The following is a 25,843-nucleotide window of genomic DNA, read 5'->3' on the forward strand; positions in this document are numbered from 1 at the left end:
TGTGATCTTGACTATAGCACTACAATTAACTGGACTCTGTAGTAGTTTCATTGACTAATATCCTATTCAGAAAGTCTGAACAAATTGATGTCCAACATTGTGGTTGCAAAAGACTTTGCTATCAGTGTTATTTTTAAAGGCAACATAAATAGAATGTTTGTTTCTCCCCCAACATGAAGGTGTAAATTATGCCGATATGGCGAGCTGGCAGACAACCACCCCTCCATCAGACTCTTCTACGCAGCAAAGCTGGGATGAGGCCCTCCCATTGCATGGTGGGAAAAGCAGTCCCCAGCTCTGCCGACCCTCCAGTCAGTCCGTCAGCCAGTCTTCTCAGCACGTCCTATGAAGCTGAGCGGATGAGATGCCAAACACTTGTCAGGAAGAGGAGGAAGAGGAGGAAGAAAACAGGACAATATGTGTTGTCTTTGAAACGGAGAAGAGTTCTGATGCTGATGACGATGGTGAAGAGATAGATGGACAGGTCTTTGCTCAGGCACGGCTCGGTTTCTGACGGGTCTCCCAGTGCGCCCTGGGAAGTGCGGTCCTCAGCTCTCCAGGCTCATGAAGGCCACCACCTGCTCCAGCTTGAAGGAAAGTCTCTGTTTCCTGGCGGCGTCGTCCTGCTCCAGCGCACACACAATCTGACAGAGAGACACACACAGCCAGTCCACGTGTTACTGTCAGCCCCACACACAATCTGACAGAGAGACACACACAGCCAGTCCACGTGTTACTGTCAGCCCCACACACAGCCAGTCCACGTGTTACTGTCAGCCCCACACACAATCTGACAGAGAGAGACACACACAGCCAGTCCACGTGTTACTGTCAGCCCCACACACAGCCAGTCCACGTGTTACTGTCAGCCCCACACACAATCTGACAGAGAGAGACACACAGCCAGTCCACGTGTTACTGTCAGCCCCACACACAGCCAGTCCACGTGTTACTGTCAGCCCCACACACAATCTGACAGAGAGACACACACAGCCAGTCCACGTGTTACTGTCAGCCCCACACACAATCTGACAGAGAGACACACACAGCCAGTCCACGTGTTACTGTCAGCCCCACACACAGCCAGTCCACGTGTTACTGTCAGCCCCACACACAACCAGTCCACGTGTTACTGTCAGCCCCACACACAGCCAGTCCACGTGTTACTGTCAGCCCCACACACAACCAGTCCACGTGTTACTGTCAGCCCCACACACAGCCAGTCCACGTGTTACTGTCAGCCCCACACAGCCAGTCCACGTGTTACTGTCAGCCCCACACACAGCCAGTCCACGTGTTACTGTCAGCCCCACACAGCCAGTCCACGTGTTACTGTCAGCCCCACACACAACCAGTCCACGTGTTACTGTCAGCCCCACACAGCCAGTCCACGTGTTACTGTCAGCCCCACACACAGCCAGTCCATGTGTTACTGTCAGCCCCACACACAGCCAGTCCACGTGTTACTGTCAGCCCCACACACAGCCAGTCCACGTGTTACTGTCAGCCCCACACACAGCCAGTCCACGTGTTACTGTCAGCCCCACACACAGCCAGTCCACGTGTTACTGTCAGCCCCACACAGCCAGTCCACGTGTTACTGTCAGCCCCACACACAGCCAGTCCACGTGTTACTGTCAGCCCCACACAGCCAGTCCACGTGTTACTGTCAGCCCCACACACAGCCAGTCCACGTGTTACTGTCAGCCCCACACAGCCAGTCCACGTGTTACTGTCAGCCCCACACACTGCCAGTCCACGTGTTACTGTCAGCCCCACACACAGCCAGTCCACATGTTACTGTCAGCCCCCCACACAGCCAGTCCACGTGTTACTGTCAGCCCCACACACAACCAGTCCACGTGTTACTGTCAGCCCCACACAGCCAGTCCACGTGTTACTGTCAGCCCCACATACAGCCAGTCCATGTGTTACTGTCAGCCCCACACACAGCCAGTCCACGTGTTACTGTCAGCCCCACACACAGCCAGTCCACGTGTTACTGTCAGCCCCACACACAGCCAGTCCACGTGTTACTGTCAGCCCCACACACAGCCAGTCCACGTGTTACTGTCAGCCCCACACAGCCAATCCACGTGTTACTGTCAGCCCCACACACAGCCAGTCCACGTGTTACTGTCAGCCCCACACAGCCAGTCCACGTGTTACTGTCAGCCCCACACACAGCCAGTCCACGTGTTACTGTCAGCCCCACACAGCCAGTCCACGTGTTACTGTCAGCCCCACACACTGCCAGTCCACGTGTTACTGTCAGCCCCACACACAGCCAGTCCACATGTTACTGTCAGCCCCCCATACAGCCAGTCCACGTGTTACTGTCAGCCCCACACACAGCCAGTCCACGTGTTACTGTCAGCCCCACACACAGCCAGTTCACGTGTTACTGTCAGCCCCACACACAGCCAGTCCACGTGTTACTGCCAGCTGACAATGGCAGAGTAATGGCACATACAAGAAATGTTGCTTCTGTATGACAGTGTTTCTCCAACCTTTCCTCTGGGACCCCTTGACGTCTCACAATTTAGTTGAAGACCTGAACTACCACATCTTATTTTTTTTGGTATTTGAAAAAATAAATACATAAATTTAACTAGGCATTATTCCACAACAGAAGTGTGTTATCTCTGTAGTAGAACACAGACATGGTTGGGAGTCCTCCAGGAGAGGTTGAAGTGCTGATATACTCCGTCTGGGTTGTAAATGTATTTTATATGCATCTTCCAGATCGGCTGAACCTACAAGTCATCTACATTTCTACTTCAAACCCACCTGTGTAAGACTGGCTCTCCTAAATGGAACACTGCTACCTGTCTTGAATAAAGTGTGATTTTTGTCCACGGTGTGTTGCCGTACCTCCTCTGTGTATTTGCCCACGTAGGAGTAGATCTCACTGAGGGAGCTCATGCTGTTGAACTCGTTAATGTGCATCCGGGACTGCTCTGCCAGGTATGCATTCATGTCCTGGTCACTGATGGCCGGCATCTTACTGATGTCTGAGTAGTACCTGTGGAGATAACACACACAGCAGACTGTATTAGTGAACAGTGTAATCACTACATTTACATACATACACCCCAAAATGCTTTATTCTTGGATTTAAATGTCACTGTGGTGTTTCAGGGTTGTTTCAAGACTGAGGGATGTTTTAGCCTTTAGAATCTTGTATTGAAACTTTATTTAACCAGGCAAGTCAGTTAAGAACAAATTCTTATTTCCCAAGACGGTCTACCCCGGCCAAACCCTAACGGCACTGGGCCAATGTGACTCCCGATCGCGGCCGGTTGTGATACAGCCTGGAATTGAACCAGGGTCTGTAGTGACACCTCTAGCACTGAAAGGAAGTGCCTTAGACCGCTGCGCCACTCGGGAGCCTAGAATAGGAATCATGCACTGTTAGAGACAGTGGTCTCGCCTCCAATCACTTTCCACAGCCCGAGCAGCCCTGACTATCAATAGACATTTCTAATTTAGCAGACGCTCTTATCCAAAGCAATTAGGGTTAAGTGCCTTGCTCAAGGGTACATCGATATATTTTGCACATTGTTGGCTAAGGGTTTCAAACCTTTTGGTTCTTGGCCCAATGCTCTTAACCCTTAGGCTACCTGCCGCCCTCGTACAAATGGCCTAAATGGAGCTGCAAAGGCACTTAGCCCCCCTCTCTCACACACACACACACACACACACACAGACTGTGTCTCCAGGAAGCTCTCAGCTGCGTCAGGGTAAAGAGGGCTGGAGAAGGAGAAGTAATCAGCCAGTGTCAACAGCAGCTGAGGCCCTCTGTCAACTCTTTCATTAAAGATTGTCATTACCTGTTTAATTCCGGCGCCACGACTGCTCCTGGACACCACACATTTAGCCTGATAAGTGTGTGGTGTGGTGTGGTGTGTGGTGTAGTGTGGTATGTGGTGTGCGGTGTAGTGGTGTGGTGTGGTATGTGGTGTGTGGTGTGGTATGTGGTGTGGTATGTGGTGTGGTGTGTGTGCTGTGTGGAAACCGAGGCTATTAAGCTAACAGAGCAGGTTACGCAGCAGGTGGGCATTGCAGGTTACTTATTGTAAGGAAGGTCACAGGAAGGTCACACTCACTCACACACACCTTGGCCACCTGCGCAGGCCAGGAGGGCAATTGGAGAAAGTGAGTCGTGGGGTTTGAGAGGATAAAGGAAATTGAAGGGATTTCTGTCTCCAGGTTAAACAGCAGGTCCACCTGACATCTCTGGTTCTAGGTGACGACGTGGGGCCCAATTCCAAATCGTCTCCTTTCTTAGACACTTGATCTAAACATACTGAAAATCACACCTAGAGCAGGGGTCAGCAGCCCACGGGCCAAAACCGGCCTACATGGGATTTTTATGCCGGCCCGCAAGAGATATTCATTTTGGAATTCAGCAACAACAAAAAAATATTGTATTCCTGTGAATCCTGTGAATAAAAAAATATACATATGTGATCATGTCTCAATTTAACCAAGGCATGAAATTATTGTTATTTTACAATATATATATTTTTTGGCTTAGTTGTAGACAATTTGCAGTGTAGAAATGATTATAATTATGTTCCGGTCACCCCACCATCCGCTCCGACAAAAATGGTCCTGCAACTGAATCTAGTTGCCTACCCCTTGGCCACAAGGTCGACTTGGAATTGAACATTTGTTATTTGTTATCAGGCTAGGATAATTGGGTCCTGCCATGCTTGATGTTGACATCCAATGAATGGTAGAATCAGGATGGTAACAAGTGTACCTTTGTTTTTTTGCAGACAGATGCAAAATCCAGTTAACAGCTTCCTTCTGTTCAGAGGTCTATGAAGACCCCCCCCCCCCCCCCCCCAAGAGAGCTGTGAATGTAAGTATGCAATTTCCCCTGATACGTGTGTTAATGTCAGTGGTTTTCACTTTGATTTCCCATTGTAATCGTCTATCCGAGCGGAGGATCAAATGAACTGCATATATGACAGGTCTGATGAACTTGTCAGTGTCTGGGGCCAATTAAATCCCACCTCAAATACCGCTCCAACTGAATGGAATGAATAATACCAGTCTGTGTGTGGTTGGAGGCTCTGGGGGAACATGCATGTCCAACCCTTGCAAACCACTCCAACCATCAAATTGTGCCAATGCCACATAAATCAACAAGACCCCAACACAACTTAAATCCTGTAAGATGTCAGCTTTCAGAAAAGTGCTGAGTTAGTAAGATACAGTTGTAGGAACTCATGCCCCGAGACCCACAGGATTTCTTCCTTGTGTTAAATCATATCAGATTGCTTTTCTGTGGATGTCATACAGTAATAACATGTTAAGGTGGAGTCTTCCCAGAGGGGCACAGCTCCACTACAGGACCAGAGGCAAACTGCCCAATCCCCAAACGTACCATGACCAAGCTATAGGCTTCCATTATGGTGCTCCTACCCCTCTCCCAGGTACGGCTATACAATAACCGCTAACCTCCACAGCGCTTATGAAGATGTAGAACGGAGGAGAAATCACAGGAAGACATGTATTTGTGCCTGAGTATTCCTCTCACTCCGCCTTCTTTTTTAGTTAAACTCTGGAGTCTGTCTCTTTGAAGTGTTTTTCACAGTGTGACTGAAGTGTCTGTCGGGCTGGATTGGAAGCAGAGTTGAAGACCGGTGGATGTGTGTGTTACAGATTGTGTGAGTGTGTGTGTGTGTGGGGGGGAGGGGGGGTTGAAGACCTGTGTGTCTGACAGAGTGGGAAGAAAGAGTGAAGCGATAGTGGGGAGAGATGAGAGAGAAGGAAGAGAGAGAGAAGGAAGGAGGAGAGGAAGGAGGAGAGAAGGAAGAGAGTGTGGGAAGAGACTTGAGCTTGTCTGAGGTGTTGGACTCGATGACAGTTGCTATCCATTATAGAGCTGCGATTGGTTGGCCAAAATTCATGGACAGGACTTAGCGAAGGGTCAATTGTATATAGATGGGCAAATTAAATCGTGTGATTATGCTGACGGTCTCAATGCACATCACAACCTTCAGGTAGGCTTTGCCAATAAACATGACTGTGAGATCTAATTTGCCTATCCTGATTGTGATATGTAAGCACTGCAGGGTTTATACACACTATTTTGAGTTTTAATTTGTTAATTAAGATTGATGTCAATGACGTGGAGGGGCTAATCATACTACAATTACTACAATTACACTAAATTAGATCTCACAAAATATGGATTGATCAACTAAACCTCACCTATAGAAACATTACATCAGAATCATGTGGATGCTAATTGGATTTTCTGCAAAGACTCCTGACCTTAGACATGAATACTTCCTTCAGACTTTTATGCTTCAGAAATAAACGCCAACTGGTCCACAGGTAATAGGACCGTCACATAGCTTCCGTTTGGACAGGAAGTCTCTGATTAAAATCTTATCAGTCTCACGATCTCCCACGGCTGTCGAACCCCATCAGCATCTCCCGCTCCTAATGCCACATGACACGTCAACAGTTTACTCACTAGCTGCAGGTCAGACTCAGCCTGTGAAACGGGTCCTTATCAGTAATCACCTCACGCACCCCAGTCGCAAGCAAAGCGCAGGGAACGCTAACAGGAACGCTAACAGGAACGCTAACAGGAACGCTAACAGGAACGTTAACAGGAACGCTAACAGGAACGCTAACAGGAACGCTAACAGGAACACATTGATATGAAGCTTAACAACCTCTAGATTGGCACTGCTGCTTTTAGTTAAATAGTAGTGATTCATCTGTACAGAGAACTACACTTCCCATGATTCCGCTGTCTTTAGATTTGCTGTTTGGTTCTGAGAAAGTCAACATGTAGAACACAGGAGGTTGGTGGCACCTTAATATGGGAGAACGGGCTCGTGGTGATGACTGGAGAGGAATCAGAGGAATGGTATCAAATACATCAATCAAATGGTTTCCATGGTTTCCAGGTGTTTGATGACATTCCATTTGCTCTGTTCTGGACATTATTATCAGCCGTCCTCCCCTCATCAGCCTCCTGTGATGTAGAATCTCTGTCTGTATACCCTGTGTGTTTTTATCCTCCCCTCATCAGCCTCCTGTGATGTAGAATCTCTGTCTGTATACCCTGTGTGTTTTATCCTCCCCTCATCAGCCTCCTGTGATGTAGAATCTCTGTCTGTATACCCTGTGTGTTTTATCCTCCCCTCATCAGCCTCCTGTGATGTAGAATCTCTGTCTGTATACCCTGTGTGTTTTTAATCTGAGGTTGATTGAGTATTTCAGCTATTTGAATTGAACATTTCCTGTCCAAATAATGAATAGCACCTGGGTCAACTGAGATAATCACACAGATAGTCTGATACTACTGTACGTACAGTAGGCCCATGGCACCTTTGTAATGCAACACATCACAACCAAGCATCCCAACCTGAGCCCTACTCAAATCCACACAATCACACTCCACACACCTCTGTCCTGTCCTGCCAAGTCTCATGAAGACTAAGGGCTCCATTCAATCTGATTCGCTGAAGCTCAGTGCTATAGCGCGATTGAAACTGAAAGGTAATTTCCTATTGAGCCCACATATGCAGGGTTTACTGTGAATGCAGTCTCAGCTAACGTGGGAACACTGCCTGTACATTTCTATTGTACTGTAGCGCATGCTCTTCAACGCTGTGGATTGATCAAGTCCTTCTGCTAAACTGTCTCATCCATATTTAAAGCAGCAAGCAACCATAAGCAAGGGGAGGGGAGTAACTATAAGATAACCCATCTATATATCACTGGGACTAACTATAAGATAACCCATCTATATATCACTGGGACTAACTATAAGATAACCCATCTATATATCACTGGGACTAACTATAAGATAACCCATCTATATATCACTGGGAGTAACTATAAGATAACCCATCTATATATCACTGGGACTAACTATAAGATAACCCATCTATATATCACTGGGACTAACTATAAGATAACCCATCTATATATCACTGGGAGTAACTATAAGATAACCCATCTATATATCACTGGGACTAACTATAAGATAACCCATCTATATATCACTGGGACTAACTATAAGATAACCCATCTATATATCACTGGGACTAACTATAAGATAACCCATCTATATATCACTGGGACTAACTATAAGATAACCCATCTATATATCACTGGGACTAACTATAAGATAACCCATCTATATATCACTGGGACTAACTATAAGATAACCCATCTATATATCACTGGGACTAACTATAAGATAACCCATCTATATATCACTGGGAGTAACTATAAGATAACCCATCTATAAATCACTGGGAGTAACTATAAGATAACCCATCTATAAATCACTGGGAGTAACTATAAGAGCAAATCAAATTGTATTCATCACATAAACAAGCGAGACTATATACAGGGGGTACCGGTACAGCGTCAATGTGCGGGGGCACCCGTTAGTCAAGGTAATATGTACATGTAGGTAGAGTTAAAGTGACTATGCATAGATGATAAATAGAGTAGCAGCAGTGTAAAATAGGGATCTGGGTAGCCCTTTGATTAGCTGTTCAGGAATCTTATGGCTTGGTTGTAGAAGCTATTAACCTGTTTGGGCTGCAAGGGGCAGTATTGAGTAGCCAGATAAAATGTGCCCATTTCAAACGGCCTCGTACTCAATTCTTGCTCGTACAATATGCATATATTTATTACTATTGGATAGAAAACACTCTCTAGTTTCTAAAACCGTTTGAATTATTTCTCTGAGTGAAACAGAACTCATTCTGCAGCACATTTCCTGACCCGGAAGTGGAAAGTCTGAAATCGATGCTCTGCTTTTCTTCCTGCCTATACATGGGCATGAAACGTAAGAGTCTACGTTCACTTCATAGACCTTCCCCTGGGTGTCAAGAGGCTGTGAGAGAAGAAATGTCGTGTTTATCTTGGTCTGACGTTGAATACAGGCTCTTTGTATGACGTGTCCCTCATTTCCGGTACTCTGAGGAGCGCGCGCTGGACAGTGGGATTGCCTTCTGTTTAGCTGCCGTTATGGACGACCAATATCTCCGGCTTTGATTTTATTTGATACATGTGACCATATCATCGTAAAGTATGTTTTTTCAATATAGTTGAATCAGATTATTGAAATTTTTCCGGGAGTTTTGCCGTGTTCCGTTCTCTTTCGTTTGTTGACATGGAGAGATCCGTGCCACCCGGCTAGCGCGCGTGCTAAATGAAGAGGGAAAGTGTCCGTTCTGAATCCAAACAACGACTGTTCTGGACATTCTGATGAAAGATCAGCAAAAGTAAGACCCAATTTATGATGTTATTTCATATATCTGTCGTAGTCGCCGGCGCCCAAGTGTTTCTGGCTATTGTGCGAAGCTAATATAAAGCTATATTGTGTTTTCGCTGTAAAACACTTGATAAATCGGAAATATTGTCTGGAATCACAAGATGCCTCTTTCAATTGCTGTACACTATGTATTTTTCAGAAATGTTTTATGATGAGTATTTAGTTATTTGGTGTTGGTGTCTGTAATTTTTCTGTCTGCTTTCGGTGCAATTTCTGACTGTAGCTGCAATGTAAACTATGATTTAGACCTGAAATATGCACATTTTTCTAACAAAACATATGCTATACAATAAATATGTTATCAGACTGTCATCTGATGAAGTTGTTTCTTGGTTAGTGGCTATTTATATCTTTATTTGGTCGAATTTGTGATAGCTACTGATGGAGTAAAAAACTGTTGGAGTAAAAAAAGTGGTGTCTTTTGCTAACGTGGTTAGCTAATAGATTTACATATCTTGTCTTCCCTGTAAAACATTTTAAAAATCGGACATGTTGGATGGATTCACAAGAATTATACCTTTCATATGCTGTATTGGACTTGTTAATGTGTGAAAGTTAAATATTTAAAAAATATATATTTTGAATTTCGCGCCCTCCACTTGAGCTGGCTGTTGTCATAAGTGTACCGACGTCGGGCTGCAGCCATAAGAAGTTTTAAGAAGCCTTTTGGACCTCGACTTGGTGCTCTGGTACCACTTGCTGTGCGGTAGCAGAAAGAACAGTCTATGACTAGGGTGGCTGGAGCCTTGATCATATAGATCATGCACTGTTAATATAAAACACACACGCACATGCTTACACACACATGCATGCACACAGTGTCACACAGTGTCACACAGTGTCACACAGTGTCACACAGTGTCCCACGCACACACACACTGTACATCTCAGCCTGATGAATACGGTCCGAGACAAAACTCCTTGTTGGATTCCAGTCATTTAAAGCACCACATACAGTATATCCCTGTCCTGCGGCTAGGGCTGAGCACTAACACAGAAATACTTTGGAACCGCTTCACAAGCCCCATCTTTTATTCAGCACTCTACCACTGACCAAATAAATGTTAATAAAACTCTCATTTGGACAAATGACCACCACTACTGCTGTGCAGCGGTAATCTCCTAACTGCACACACACATGGTTGTACCTGGGCAGGACAGAGAACACGCTGTGGTTGTGCCTGCCTCCCCTCTACCTCTCCAGCATTAGGAGGCACTGCCATCCATTCCCAGTGGGTTTTCATTTGGAGTGTCCTCCATGGCCCAGGGATCACAACACGACAGCCCTACTGTGTGTACTTGTGAGACAAGGGGCAGACTACAGTCTATCAGGGATGTTTATGGACAAAATGGCTGGCACACATCCATAGGACGACAGAACCACATGTTGAACTGTCCTCTCATGTTACACTCACATGTAGCTCTATATAGAACCTGGCAAAGAGAGAGAGACATGCTGTAGTTACACACTCACACACCCCAAACCAGCCCCCCCAACTCACTCACACACACCCCAAACCAGCCCCCCCAACTCACTCACACACACCCCAAACCAGCCCCCCCAACTCACTCACACACACCCCAAACCAGCCCCCCCAACTCACTCACACACACCCCAAACCAGCCCCCCCAACTCACTCACACACACCCCAAACCAGCCCCCCCATCTCACTCACACACACCCCAAACCAGCCCCCCCAACTCACTCACACACACCCCAAACCAGCCCCCCCAACTCACTCACACACACCCCAAACCAGCCCCCCCATCTCACTCACACACACCCCAAACCAGCCCCCCCAACTCACTCACACACACCCCAAACCAGCCCCCCCAACTCACTCACACACACCCCAAACCAGCCCCCCCAACTCACTCACACACACCCCAAACCAGCCCCCCCAACTCACTCACACACACCCCAAACCAGCCCCCCAACTCACTCACACGCACCCCAAACCAGCCCCCCCAACTCACTCACACACACCCCAAACCAGCCCCCCCAACTCACTCACACACACCCCAAACCAGCCCCCCCAACTAACTCACACACCCCCCAAACCAGCCCCCCCAACTCAGTCACACACACCCCAAACCAGCCCCCCCAACTCACTCACACACACCCCAAACCAGCCCCCCCAACTCAGTCACACACACCCCAAACCAGCCCCCCCAACTCACTCACACACACCCCAAACCAGCCCCCCCAACTAACTCACACACCCCCCAAACCAGCCCCCCCAACTAACTCACACACACCCCAAACCAGCCCCCCCAACTAACTCACACACCCCCCAAACCAGCCCCCCCAACTCAGTCACACACACCCCAAACCAGCCCCCCCAACTCACTCACACACACCCCAAACCAGCCCCCCCAACTAACTCACACACCCCCCAAACCAGCCCCCCCAACTAACTCACACACACCCCAAACCAGCCCCCCCAACTAACTCACACACACCCCAAACCAGCCCCCCCAACTCAGTCACACACACCCCAAACCAGCCCCCCCAACTAACTCACACACCCCCCAAACCAGCCCCCCCAACTCAGTCACACACACCCCAAACCAGCCCCCCCAACTCACTCACACACACCCCAAACCAGCCCCCCCAACTCAGTCACACACACCCCAAACCAGCCCCCCCAACTCACTCACACACACCCCAAACCAGCCCCCCCAACTCACTCACACACACCCCAAACCAGCCCCCCCAACTCACTCACACACATCCCAAACCAGCCCCCCATTTCACTCACACACACCCCAAACCAGCCCCCCCAACTCACTCACACACACCCCAAACCAGCCCCCCCAACTCACTCACACACACCCCAAACCAGCCCCCCCAACTCACTCACACACACCCCAAACCAGCCCCCCCAACTCACTCACACACACCCCAAACCAGCCCCCCCAACTCACTCACACACACCCCAAACCAGCCCCCCCATCTCACTCACACACACCCCAAACCAGCCCCCCCAACTCACTCACACACACCCCAAACCAGCCCCCCCAACTCACTCACACACACCCCAAACCAGCCCCCCCATCTCACTCACACACACCCCAAACCAGCCCCCCCAACTCACTCACACACACCCCAAACCAGCCCCCCCAACTCACTCACACACACCCCAAACCAGCCCCCCCAACTCACTCACACACACCCCAAACCAGCCCCCCCAACTCACTCACACACACCCCAAACCAGCCCCCCAACTCACTCACACGCACCCCAAACCAGCCCCCCCAACTCACTCACACACACCCCAAACCAGCCCCCCCAACTCACTCACACACACCCCAAACCAGCCCCCCCAACTAACTCACACACCCCCCAAACCAGCCCCCCCAACTCAGTCACACACACCCCAAACCAGCCCCCCCAACTCACTCACACACACCCCAAACCAGCCCCCCCAACTCAGTCACACACACCCCAAACCAGCCCCCCCAACTCACTCACACACACCCCAAACCAGCCCCCCCAACTAACTCACACACCCCCCAAACCAGCCCCCCCAACTAACTCACACACACCCCAAACCAGCCCCCCCAACTAACTCACACACCCCCCAAACCAGCCCCCCCAACTCAGTCACACACACCCCAAACCAGCCCCCCCAACTCACTCACACACACCCCAAACCAGCCCCCCCAACTAACTCACACACCCCCCAAACCAGCCCCCCCAACTAACTCACACACACCCCAAACCAGCCCCCCCAACTAACTCACACACACCCCAAACCAGCCCCCCCAACTCAGTCACACACACCCCAAACCAGCCCCCCCAACTAACTCACACACCCCCCAAACCAGCCCCCCCAACTCAGTCACACACACCCCAAACCAGCCCCCCCAACTCACTCACACACACCCCAAACCAGCCCCCCCAACTCAGTCACACACACCCCAAACCAGCCCCCCCAACTCACTCACACACACCCCAAACCAGCCCCCCCAACTCACTCACACACACCCCAAACCAGCCCCCCCAACTCACTCACACACATCCCAAACCAGCCCCCCATTTCACTCACACACACCCCAAACCAGCCCCCCCAACTCACTCACACACACCTCAAATCAGCCCCCCCAACTCACTCACACACCCCAAACCAGCCCCCCCAACTCACTCATACACACCCCAAACCAGCCCCCCCAACTCACTCACACACACCCCAAACCAGCCCCCCCAACTCACTCACACACACCCCAAACCAGCCCCCCCAAGTCACTCACACGCACCCCAAACCAGCCCCCCCAACTCACTCACACACACCCCAAACCAGCCCCCCCAACTCACTCACACACACCCCAAACCAGCCCCCCCAACTCACTCACACACACCCCAAACCAGCCCCCCCAACTCACTCACACACACCCCAAACCAGCCCCCCAACTCACTCACACACACCCCAAACCAGCCCCCCCAACTCACTCACACACACCCCAAACCAGCCCCCCAACTCACTCACACACACCCCAAACCAGCCCCCCCAACTCACTCACACACACCCCAAACCAGCCCCCCAACTCACTCACACACACCCCAAACCAGCCCCCCCAACTCACTCACACACACCCCAAACCAGCCCCCCAACTCACTCACACACACCCCAAACCAGCCCCCCAACTCACTCACACACATCCCAAACCAGCCCCCCAACTCACTCACACACATCCCAAACCAGCCCCCCCAACTCACTCACACACACCCCAAACCAGCCCCCCCAACTCACTCACACACACCCCAAACCAGCCCCCCCAACTCACTCACACACACCCCAAACCAGCCCCCCCAACTCACTCACACACACCCCAAACCAGCCCCCCCAACTCACTCACACACACCCCAAACCAGCCCCCCCCAACTCACTCACACACACCCCAAACCAGCCCCCCCAACTCACTCACACACACCCCAAACCAGCCCCCCCCAACTCACTCACACACACCCCAAACCAGCCCCCCCAACTCACTCACACACACCCCAAACCAGCCCCCCCCAACTCACTCACACACACCCCAAACCAGCCCCCCCAACTCACTCACACACACCCCAAACCAGCCCCCCCAACTCACTCACACACACCCCAAACCAGCCCCCCCAACTCACTCACACACACCCCAAACCAGCCCCCCCAACTCACTCACACACACCCCAAACCAGCCCCCCCAACTCACTCACACACACCCCAAACCAGCCCCCCCCAACTCACTCACACACACCCCAAACCAGCCCCCCCAACTCACTCACACACACCCCAAACCAGCCCCCCCAACTCACTCACACACACCCCAAACCAGCCCCCCAACTCACTCACACACACCCCAAACCAGCCCCCCCAACTCACTCACACACACCCCAAACCAGCCCCCCCAACTCACTCACACACATCCCAAACCAGCCCCCCATTTCACTCACACACACCCCAAACCAGCCCCCCCAACTCACTCACACACACCTCAAATCAGCCCCCCCAACTCACTCACACACCCCAAACCAGCCCCCCCAACTCACTCATACACACCCCAAACCAGCCCCCCCAACTCACTCACACACACCCCAAACCAGCCCCCCCAACTCACTCACACACACCCCAAACCAGCCCCCCCAACTCACTCACACACACCCTAAACCAGCCCCCCCAACTCACTCACACACACCTCAAACCAGCCCCCCAACTCACTCACACACACCCCAAACCAGCCCCCCCCCAACTCACTCACACCCCCCCCAAACCAGCCCCCCCAACTCACTCACACACACCCCAAACCAGCCCCCCCAACTCACTCACACACACCCCAAACCAGCCCCCCCAACTCACTCACACACACCCCAAACCAGCCCCCCCAATTCACTCACACACACCCCAAACCAGCCCCCCAACTCACTCACACACCCCCCAAACCAGCCCCCCCAATTCACTCACTCACACACACACACACACACACACACACACACACACACACACACACACACACACACACACACACACACACACACACACACACACACACACACACACACACACCAAACCAGCCCCCCACCTCACAGACACAGTGCACAAACTCTCCAAACCACCCCCCCCCCCACACACACAGTGCACAAACTCTCCAAACCACCTCCCCACCTCACAAACACACACCCATCCCATCATCCTCTCACCTCTCCACCCAGCTCTTGTAACTGGGGATGTCCTTGGCGTAGAGCAGCTTGTTGGAGGGGGAGTCCTTGCCCAGGCGGTGTTCTGAGGTAGAGCAGGAGTCCATGAAGGTCTGGGCCACCACAGACAGACAGGCGTCCGTGATGCTGCTCTTGTGGATGTCGAACACAAACTGGGGGTTCTTGATCACATTCACCCAGAACCTCAGAGGTAGGCTATAGGGGAGGGACAGAGAGAGTTAGGGAATATCATGTCATGGTGGAACGTCAGAACCTTAGAGGTGGGCTATAGGGGAGGGACAGAGAGAGTTAGGGAATATCATGTCATGGTGGAACGTCAGAACCTTAGAGGTGGGCTATAGGGGAGGGACAGAGAGAGTTAGGGAATATCATGTCATGGTGGAACGTCAGAACCTTAGAGGTGGGCTATAGGGGAGGGACAGAGAGAGTTAGGGAATATCATGTCATGGTGGAACGTCAGAACCTTAGAGGTGGGCTATAGGGGAGGGACAGAGAGAGTTAGGGAATATCATGTCATGGTGGAACGTCAGAACCTTAGAGGTGGGCTATAGGGGAGGGACAGAGAGAGTTAGGGAATATCATGTCATGGTGGAACGTCAGAACCTTAGAGGTGGGCTATAGGGGAGGGACAGAGAGAGTTAGGGAATATCATGTCATGGTGGAACGTCAGAACCTTAGAGGTGGGCTATAGGGGAGGGACAGAGAGAGTTAGGGAATATCATGTCATGGTGGAACGTCAGAACCTTAGAGGTGGGCTATAGGGGAGGGACAGAGAGAGTTAGGGAATATCATGTCATGGTGGAACGTCAGAACCTTAGAGGTGGGCTATAGAGGAGGGACAGAGAGAGTTAGGAAATATCATGTCATGGTGGAACGTCAGAACCTTAGAGGTGGGCTATAGGGGAGGAACAGAGAGAGTTAGGGAATATCATGTCATGGTGGAACGTCAGAACCTTAGAGGTGGGCTATAGGGGAGGGACAGAGAGAGTTAGGGAATATCATGTCATGGTGGAACGTCAGAACCTTAGAGGTGGGCTATAGGGGAGGGACAGAGAGAGTTAGGGAATATCATGTCATGGTGGAACGGCAGAACCTTAGAGGTGGGCTATAGGGGAGGGACAGAGAGAGTTAGGGAATATCATGTCATGGTGGAACGTCAGAACCTTAGAGGTGGGCTATAGAGGAGGGACAGAGAGAGTTAGGGAATATCATGTCATGGTGGAACGTCAGAACCTTAGAGGTGGGCTATAGGGGAGGGACAGAGAGAGTTAGGGAATATCATGTCATGGTGGAACGTCAGAACCTTAGAGGTGGGCTATAGGGGAGGGACAGAGAGAGTTAGGGAATATCATGTCATGGTGGAACGTCAGAACCTTAGAGGTGGGCTATAGGGGAGGGACAGAGAGAGTTAGGGAATATCATGTCATGGTGGAACGTCAGAACCTTAGAGGTGGGCTATAGGGGAGGGACAGAGAGAGTTAGGGAATATCATGTCATGGTGGAACGTCAGAACCTTAGAGGTGGGCTATAGGGGAGGGACAGAGAGAGTTAGGGAATATCATGTCATGGTGGAACATCAGAACCTTAGAGGTGGGCTATAGAGGAGGGACAGAGAGAGTTAGGGAATATCATGTCATGGTGGAACGTCAGAACCTTAGAGGTGGGCTATAGGGGAGGGACAGAGAGAGTTAGGGAATATCATGTCATGGTGGAACGTCAGAACCTTAGAGGTGGGCTATAGAGGAGACATCATGTAAACACAACACCCTGGCCTTACAGGGGACAGAGAACAGTCTAATACCACAACATACACCAGGTACATTTCTAGGAATGCTTCTCTGTGATATGAAACAGAAGACATCGAGGTGATTTTCTACATTTAGACTTTAATAACAATCCTTGTTTAAATCCAAATCCAAGCAGATTACATCCCTGAACATACAACAACTCACATTGGTTAAAGCCAGCCGGTGGATGTGGTCGGTCTGAGCTAACACATTCAGTGGCAGAAGGGAATGAGGACCCATTCACTTTGCAATCTAGTACACGGCTTGTTGCTGATGCCTTCTATTTGATGTGTGCGCGATTTAATAAAGTCATAATCTTAAAAGCAGGCAACGCCAGGGCTTCATGGTTTCCAGCTGTGTCTGGGGGCTTCACACCAACACTGTTCATATTGCCTTGTATAGACATGCGGCCCATTCCATGCCTGTCTAGAATAATCAAAACACAAGTCTGTTTATTTGTTGGCCTTGGAACGAATGGAGAGAGGTAGCACAAGTGCTAGTGTGTGTTACAGATCAGGTGGTATAAAGGCAGGACTGAGAAATGCTTGGATTTCCTTCTCTCTCTCTCTCTCTCTCTCATTAACTGGGCAGCATGGTTTTGGATGACGTGGCAAAAGCCAAACCGGCAAGACACTGCAGTCTAGAGGATGGACCGACTGTGTGTGCAACATCAGGGAGGAGGGAGAAAATAACACGGAATCATTTGAATAACCCCTCTCCCGATATGTCCTCCCCCCCAACCTGCTGTACAATCATTCAGTTGTACGACCTAACAAAAGAGGATTTGGCGAGGGAAACCTTGGCATTATGACTGAATTAATCTGGACGAATCTTCTGGGATTAGCGGACGGATGAAAGGATATTAACACCGCCGTGATGCAAGTCTTGATTGTCGTCAATCTGGCGCAGCTGGCCAATACTAGGTTAAGGTCTAGATGGTTTCCGAGGGGACAGGTCAGATTTAAAGAGTCTCTTCACACGTTCCATCTCTGGGCCAGGTCCATAATGATATTTAGATTTCAGTGAATGTGACACAATACAGGTTTATCTGACAAACTATCGCTAGGAGACGATAGAGAGCTGTGTTTGCATTGTGGCAATTGTTCTGCCAATACCTCCGTACAACCTAACGTTTCCCCAAACTGTAAAGTATGTTATTCACACTGTGGTGTCCAGGATCGTTTAATTGTTTTGGATGTTGGATCTGATATAACATATCTAATGAGTCCAAACACATTGGGGTATATGGAGAGCAGCTGTCCCCTTGGAATTGACATCTTCTGACATATTTTACAGATGTTTGAACGCAGTTATGACACTGCTTTTGTCTTTACAGAGATGAAGTCTTCAATCAGATAGTGAATGTGTCTCTGAACTGTCAACGGTCAGTCAGACAGGAACAACCCTTTTACTCAGGGAAGGTGAGAGTGTACAGCACTGAGGCACTACACTACATAGTATTGTCCAGGCCTAGTGAGTGTTTAGCCAGGTCCCAGATCTGTTTGTGCGGTCTTGCCAACTCCGTTGGTTTTCCCAGTAATGTTATTATCCATTTTTGTTGGGCAGTTCGGAGTTGTCATTGTGCATGGAGTTGTATGGGTTGTTGAACTTTGAGGTCAATGCTTTTTGTTTGGCATTTTGGGGTGAAGGATCAGTCTCTGTGTGGTTCCATTACCATCCAATCACCCTAAAGTGACTTTGGGCATCTTGAAAAGCACTTAAAATAAAATGTATTATTATGGTCATTGTCATGGCTAGTGAGTGTTGGCCTAGCTAACATCAGTAGGAGTACTCCCTGGGTTTCCACAGAGAGAGGACGGATTAAAGGTAAATATTGACCCAATACCCACAAATCAAATCAAACAACAGTGTAATCTTGGATCAATACTTATCCATGGTTCTGGTACTCATACTGTAGCCTATATTTCAGGCTGGGTAGAAATAGAATGTAATGTATATATGAAGAATGTGATTTAGTGTAATATCACTGTAACATCTCTGTTGTCAACCTTCAGAGGGATGTGTCTTCCTTCCTGTCTGCTGCTGTCATTGGGAGAGTGTGGTGGGTTTATGTGATTAAGGACACAGATGAGTTGTGTGTGCTGTGCAATGTGGGCATGTGTGTGCCAGTCTGCTCTAGAAGCTGGTAATTAAAACGCTGCTTGCTGAAGGGACACACACACACTGAAGAAAGAGGATGAGAGGGAGATGTCGACACACTGACTGCTAATCCAAAAGACACCATCTGGAGGAGCTCTAGGAGTCTGACTCAAACACACACACACACACACACACACACACACACACACACACACACACACACACACACACACACACACACACACACACACACACACACACACACACACACACACACACACACACACACACGCACACACGCACACACACACTCTCTCAAACCATTAGTAATGAGGAGGGCAAGTAAAGGTCATATGCTGGGGGACAGAGGAGGCAGGTGGGAGGAGCTATAGGAGGATGGGCTCGTTGTAATGGCTCGAATGGAATCCATGGAACAGTCAAACATGTGGTTTCCATGTGGTTGATGTGTTTGGTACCATTCCATGTATTCCATTCCAGCTATTATAATGAGCCCGTCCTCCTATAGCTCTTCCCACCAGCCTTCTATGCTGTGGGATGATTACACAGTCAACCATGGTGGATGATTACACAGTCAACCATGGTGGATGATTACACAGTCAACCAGGGTGAATGATCACACAGTCAACCATCGTGGATGATCACACAGTCAACCATGGTGGATGATCACACAGTCAACCATGGTGGATGATCACACAGTCAACCATGGTGGATGATCATACAGTCAACCATGGTGGATGATCATACAGTCAACCATGGTGGATGATCACACAGTCAACCATGCACTGGACTGAGTGATGATGAAAGGTCTGTCTGTCAGAGGCTCTTCCTGTACTAGCCTGCTTCTGGGAATCAAACAATATGGCTGACAGGAAAATAGACTATTATCGACCCCTAAACAAATAAAAACTGTCTTAATGAGGAACTATTATACCTACGCCACATTAATTCAGTCTACTAACATGGTCGACATATCTATGAATAACTGCAGCACAGAAAAAGGTCTAGGCTCTCATCCAGAGACATGACAATGACAGGATTGTTTCTTGGAAACCACACACAGCTGTGTGTCTCTCAATTTCAATGGATTATCTCAATCTATCTCTGCTGCTGGAGAATTACACAGGGCAGAGAATAATCTGTTTCGAAGGATACGCCTCCACTGCTTGGTGTAGAACAGGGGACATGGTGCTCTGAGCTGACTGGGTGTATTTAATAATCTGGTTTGAAGGATATGTCCCCACTGCTTGGTGTAGAACAGGGGACATGGTGCTCTGAGCTGGCTGGGTGTATTTAATAATCTGGTTTGAAGGATATGTCATCACTGCTTGGTGTAGAACAGGGGACATGGTGCTCTGAGCTGGCTGGGTGTATTTAATAATCTGGTTTGAAGGATATGTCACCACTGCTTGGTGTAGAACAGGGGACATGGTGCTCTGAGCTGGCTGGGTGTATTTAATAATCTGGTTTGAAGGATATGTCCCCACTGCTTGGTGTAGAACAGGGGACATGGTGCTCTGAGCTGGCTGGGTGTATTTAATAATCTGGTTTGAAGGATATGTCCCCACTGCTTGGTGTAGAACAGGGGACATGGTGCTCTGAGCTGGCTGGGTGTATTTAATAATCTGGTTTGAAGGATATGTCACCACTGCTTGGTGTAGAACAGGGGACATGGTGCTCTGAGCTGGCTGGGTGTATTTAATAATCTGGTTTGAAGGATATGTCACCACTGCTTGGTGTAGAACAGGGGACATGGTGCTCTGAGCTGGCTGGGTGTATTTAATAATCTGGTTTGAAGGATATGTCACCACTGCTTGGTGTAGAACAGGGGACATGGTGCTCTGAGCTGGCTGGGTGTATTTAATAATCTGGTTTGAAGGATATGTCACCACTGCTTGGTGTAGAACAGGGGACATGGTGCTCTGAGCTGGCTGGGTGTATTTAATGGGCTGTGTGATGATGACTGGACCTGTTGTAGTATCACTCTGAATGGATCAGTGTTTTGTTCTAACAGAATGCAGTCTTTAGTGACACTCAGAGGTGGATACACATGTACACACAGACAGACACACATTAACGGACAGTCACACACACACACACACACACACACACACACACACACACACACACACACACACACACACACACACACACACACACACACACACACACACACACACACACACACACACACACACACACACACACACACACACACACACACACACACAAGCAGAAAGCCCCCCATGCAGAGAGAGGACCTGGATCTCCCTGACAGTGGAATCAGCAGTAGTCACTAAGCGTTGTGTAAGCGTTACCAGTGTGTTATGATAAATTACTGTTTAACGTTTCCCCTCTTGTGAGAGTGATTCCATTAATGTCTATTGTAAGAGCGACCTACAGAGCTCTTGGAAAACACTTAACACGCTCTTTTGCAAATGGTGCAATAACGCAGACACTGGGAAGGATACAAATTAGGACCATGAAGTAAATAGTCTCTCTTTCCCCCTCTCTCTCCACTCTTCTCCGGCCGACTGCCCCACAAATCAATTCCCAGCCCCATGGTCCTTTGGGCCGGAGCTGAGTGATGCATGATGGGACCATGGCGAAGGCCAGGGGCTAATGAGTTATTAGCGTGGTGTTTAACTCCCACTGAGTCCATTTCCTCTTCTCCTCCACCCACTCCTCTCCTCCTCTCTTCCTCATTCTAATCCACTCCAGGTTATTTAACCCTGCCACCCCTTCAGGAGGGGGACATGGGTCTAAATTAATCAGAGGATATTCATTTGGAGTCCACTTCCTTCACCTAGCCTCCCCTGGTTTCCTCGCCCTGGCGACTACGGGCGGCTCGGTCCCGGTCGGTAACCATGGTAATGTCAGAGCCGGCTGCCCTGATTGGTTGCCTGTGGGATTAGCTCTTCGTCATTGGATTTAATGAAGATTGTTCACACACTCCATGGTTCATTCCGTAGGCATGGAGGTGGTGGTGGAGCGGGGGGACATATTTAGGGCAGTGCCAACTTCTCTCTGATAAACTTACGTGTGTGTGTGTGTGTGTGTGTGTGTGTGTGTGTGTGTGTGTGTGTGTGTGTGTGTATACACAAGAGTGTACATGTGTCGGTGTTTCTACCCATGTATGTGTGTGTATCTGACTACCTATGTGTGTGTGTGTGTGTGTATGTGTATGTGTATTTGTGTGTGTGTGTGTGCGTGCGTGCGTGCGTGTGTTGGGAGGTTGCCGTACACTTCCAATGTTAACCTGTTTTAGCACAGTACATAGTAAAACAACAGGAAAGGCCAGATGTCTCCAGTGTCTCACCAGTTGCTTTTCCATGTGTGTCTGACATGCGGGTCATGGATGCTGTGCTTGTCAGCCTGCTCATCCAGGAAGTCAAACATGTACTTGATGGCCAGGGGCAGGGCGCTGCCTCGGTGGGCCGTGCTGAAGATGGTCTCAAACAGGTCGTCCACAAACTTCTGTAAAGTGCCCTGTGGAAGCAGAGAGATCAGCAGTGAGCGACAGACAACAAACACAGAGACAGAGAGAATGGCGACAGGTGTCTGCAACACTGGTATCAGACACATTGGTATCAGACACATCGGTATCAGACACATTGGTATCAGACACATCAGGAACACTTTACTTGAAACCCAGTGTCATAACACGTCATGACACAGTCATAACCATGGCATAATAGCTGACATAACTTGTCATAACCTGTCATAATATGGTTATAACACTCTAAGACCAATATATTTACACCTGTTGTGACATATATTGCGTTATTTTATGGCTGGTTATAACACCTACATAAGAGTGTCAAAACCCACATTTATTCAAATTCGTTTTTTCCCTGCCAAGAAGTTTTAAAGTTTGTTTCTTAAATCCTTTGTTGTTATGATGAACAAAAGATGACTGTAAAGAATTCATTACATTTTAAATAACTTGTAGAAAATACACTTTATGACACTGTCAAGAAGCATTATGACCATCATAATCATATACGCCAGATAGGCCTGTCACGTACATGCCCTTTTATCAGTCATCTGTCAAAAAGAGGATGTCTTGTCCTGCTCCTGAAATCTGCTCCTGCATTCATCCCAGTCATCAGAAACAGAGTATTGGGGCAGGTGCATGTCTGACATCAATTTGTGTGCAATTACAATGATAATTTAATATGGTCAATAAAAATTAAAAAAAGACTTAAGCTATGACGTAATGGAATGTTTTTCCTTGTGTGGTATGTTTTGTGGGTTTTGACACTCTTATGTAGGTGTCATAACCAGCCATAAAATAACACTATATATGTCACAACAGGTTAACATATGTCATGAGTGTTATGACCGTATTATAACAGGTTATGACACGTTACGTCAGATATTATGACATGGTTATGACCGTGTCATAACGTGTCCTGACGCTGGGTGTCAAGTAAAGTGTTTCCTACATTCCATCCATTATTATGAGCCATCCTCCCCTCACCAGCCTCTGGTGGTGTGTGCATCTGACTGAGAGTGTGTTTTATCCTGTGTATCTGATGTTGTTTCCTGATGTGTTTTTTATCTCTCTCTCTCTCTCTCTCTCTCTCTCTCTCTCTCTCTCTCTCTCTCTCTCTCTCTCTCTCTCTCTCTCTCTCTCTCTCTCTCTCTCTCTCTCTCTCTCTCTCTCTCTCTCTCTCTCTCTCTCTCTCTCTCTCTCTCTCTCTCTCTCTCTCTCTCTCTCTCTCTCTCTCTCTCTCTCTCTCTCTCTCTCTCTCTCTCTCTCTCTCTCTCTCCAGCTCTCTCTCTCTCCAGCTCTCCAGCTCTCCAGCTCTCCAGCTCTCTCCAGCTCTCTCCAGCTCTCTCCAGCTCTCTCCAGCTCTCTCCAGCTCTCTCCAGCTCTCTCTCTCTCCAGCGCTCTCTCTCCAGCTCTCTCTCTCCAGCTCTCTCTCTCCAGCTCTCCCTGGTCCTAAATCTCTGGGCTTTGATGGGAAATTGTTTTTTCACAGTTCACTTTGAATAATATCTGGGAACAGGAGGCACATCTCCTAAGCCTCTTTGTGTGGAGGGATTAGCTCACACACTGCACCATTGACCCTAATTTGATTTAATGTTCTCGTCTTTAAGGAGGAGAGAAGAGAGAGAACGAGATAGATAGAAAGAGAAAATCTAATCCACTTGTAACGAATGAGCTGATAGAATGCGAGGGGGAGAAGAGAAGAGAGAACAGAATGATAAAAGCAACAGTGAGGGAAGCCTATCTGGAAAGAGCCACAAGCGCGCAGTGTGTCAGATGAGGTGTGCACAAGCGGCAAATAAAAATCCCAATTTGGGTGGAGCGGTGACTGAGTCAGAGAGAAGAGAGGGAGGGGGGAGTGAGAGGAGAATCCAGTTAACTGACAATCACAGCCGGGAATCTACCATGTCCCACATTTCTGACAGCTTATCATTTGCCTATGAAGATGAAAATATACATTTCTTCCTCAAACCCTGTGTAGTCGTGGGGACAGTTTAGTGGCAGGGAGGCTGTTATACATGTAGTGTGTGTGTGTGTGTGTGTGTGTGTTATACGTGTGTGTGTGTGTGTGAGTGTGAGTAAGGAATCCCACAGACAGACAACTTCATCATGATAGTCCTTCATCTGTCCCCTGAGAGCACAAGCTGCAATTACAGCCCACTGAACACACACACACACACACACACACACACACACACACACACACACACACACACACACACACACACACACACACACACACACACACACACACACACACACACACACACACACACACACACACACACACACACACACACACACACACACACACACACACACACACACACACAAAGAAACCTAGCCCATCATTACACTGCACTTTAAAGTCAATGTGTAATCTAGAATCTAGCCTCACAGACAGACAGTGCTGCCTGCATCAGAACTACCCTGTCATTTAGGATGAGGACAGACAGTGCTGCCTGCATCAGAACTACCCTGTCGTTTAGGATGAGGACAGACAGTGCTGCCTGCATCAGAACTACCCTGTCATTTAGGATGAGGACAGACAGTGCTGCCTGCATCAGAACTACCCTGTCGTTTAGGATGAGGACAGACAGTGCTGCCTGCATCAGAACTACCCTGTCATTTAGGATGAGGACAGACAGTGCTGCCTGCATCAGAACTACCCTGTCGTTTAGGATGAGGACAGACAGTGCTGCCTGCATCAGAACTACCCTGTCGTTTAGGATGAGGACAGACAGTGCTGCCTGCATCAGAACTACCCTGTCGTTTAGGATGAGGACAGACAGTGCTGCCTGCATCAGAACTACCCTGTCGTTTAGGATGAGGACAGACAGTGTTGCCTGCATCAGAACTACCCTGTCGTTTAGGATGAGGACAGACAGTGCTGCCTGCATCAGAACTACCCT

At 48.9% G+C, this 25,843-nt stretch overlaps 1 protein-coding gene across 1 annotated transcript; it reads right to left on the minus strand.

Annotated features, from left to right (window-relative positions):
* Positions 1–6: 6 nt before the first annotated feature.
* Positions 7–23,035, minus strand: LOC129825674 (plexin-A4-like). Its single transcript, XM_055885862.1, has 4 exons — positions 22,755–23,035; positions 15,513–15,725; positions 2,875–3,025; positions 7–644 (listed from the first exon to the last, which is right to left on the minus strand). The coding sequence occupies exons 1-4, from the start codon at positions 23,033–23,035 to the stop codon at positions 549–551; spliced, it is 741 nt and encodes a 246-aa protein (XP_055741837.1). The 3' UTR covers positions 7–548.
* Between the last annotated feature and the right edge of the window lie 2,808 nt (positions 23,036–25,843).

This window comes from Salvelinus fontinalis, chromosome 27 (assembly GCF_029448725.1).
Source record: "Salvelinus fontinalis isolate EN_2023a chromosome 27, ASM2944872v1, whole genome shotgun sequence".
NCBI classification, from domain to species: Eukaryota; Metazoa; Chordata; class Actinopteri; order Salmoniformes; family Salmonidae; genus Salvelinus; species Salvelinus fontinalis.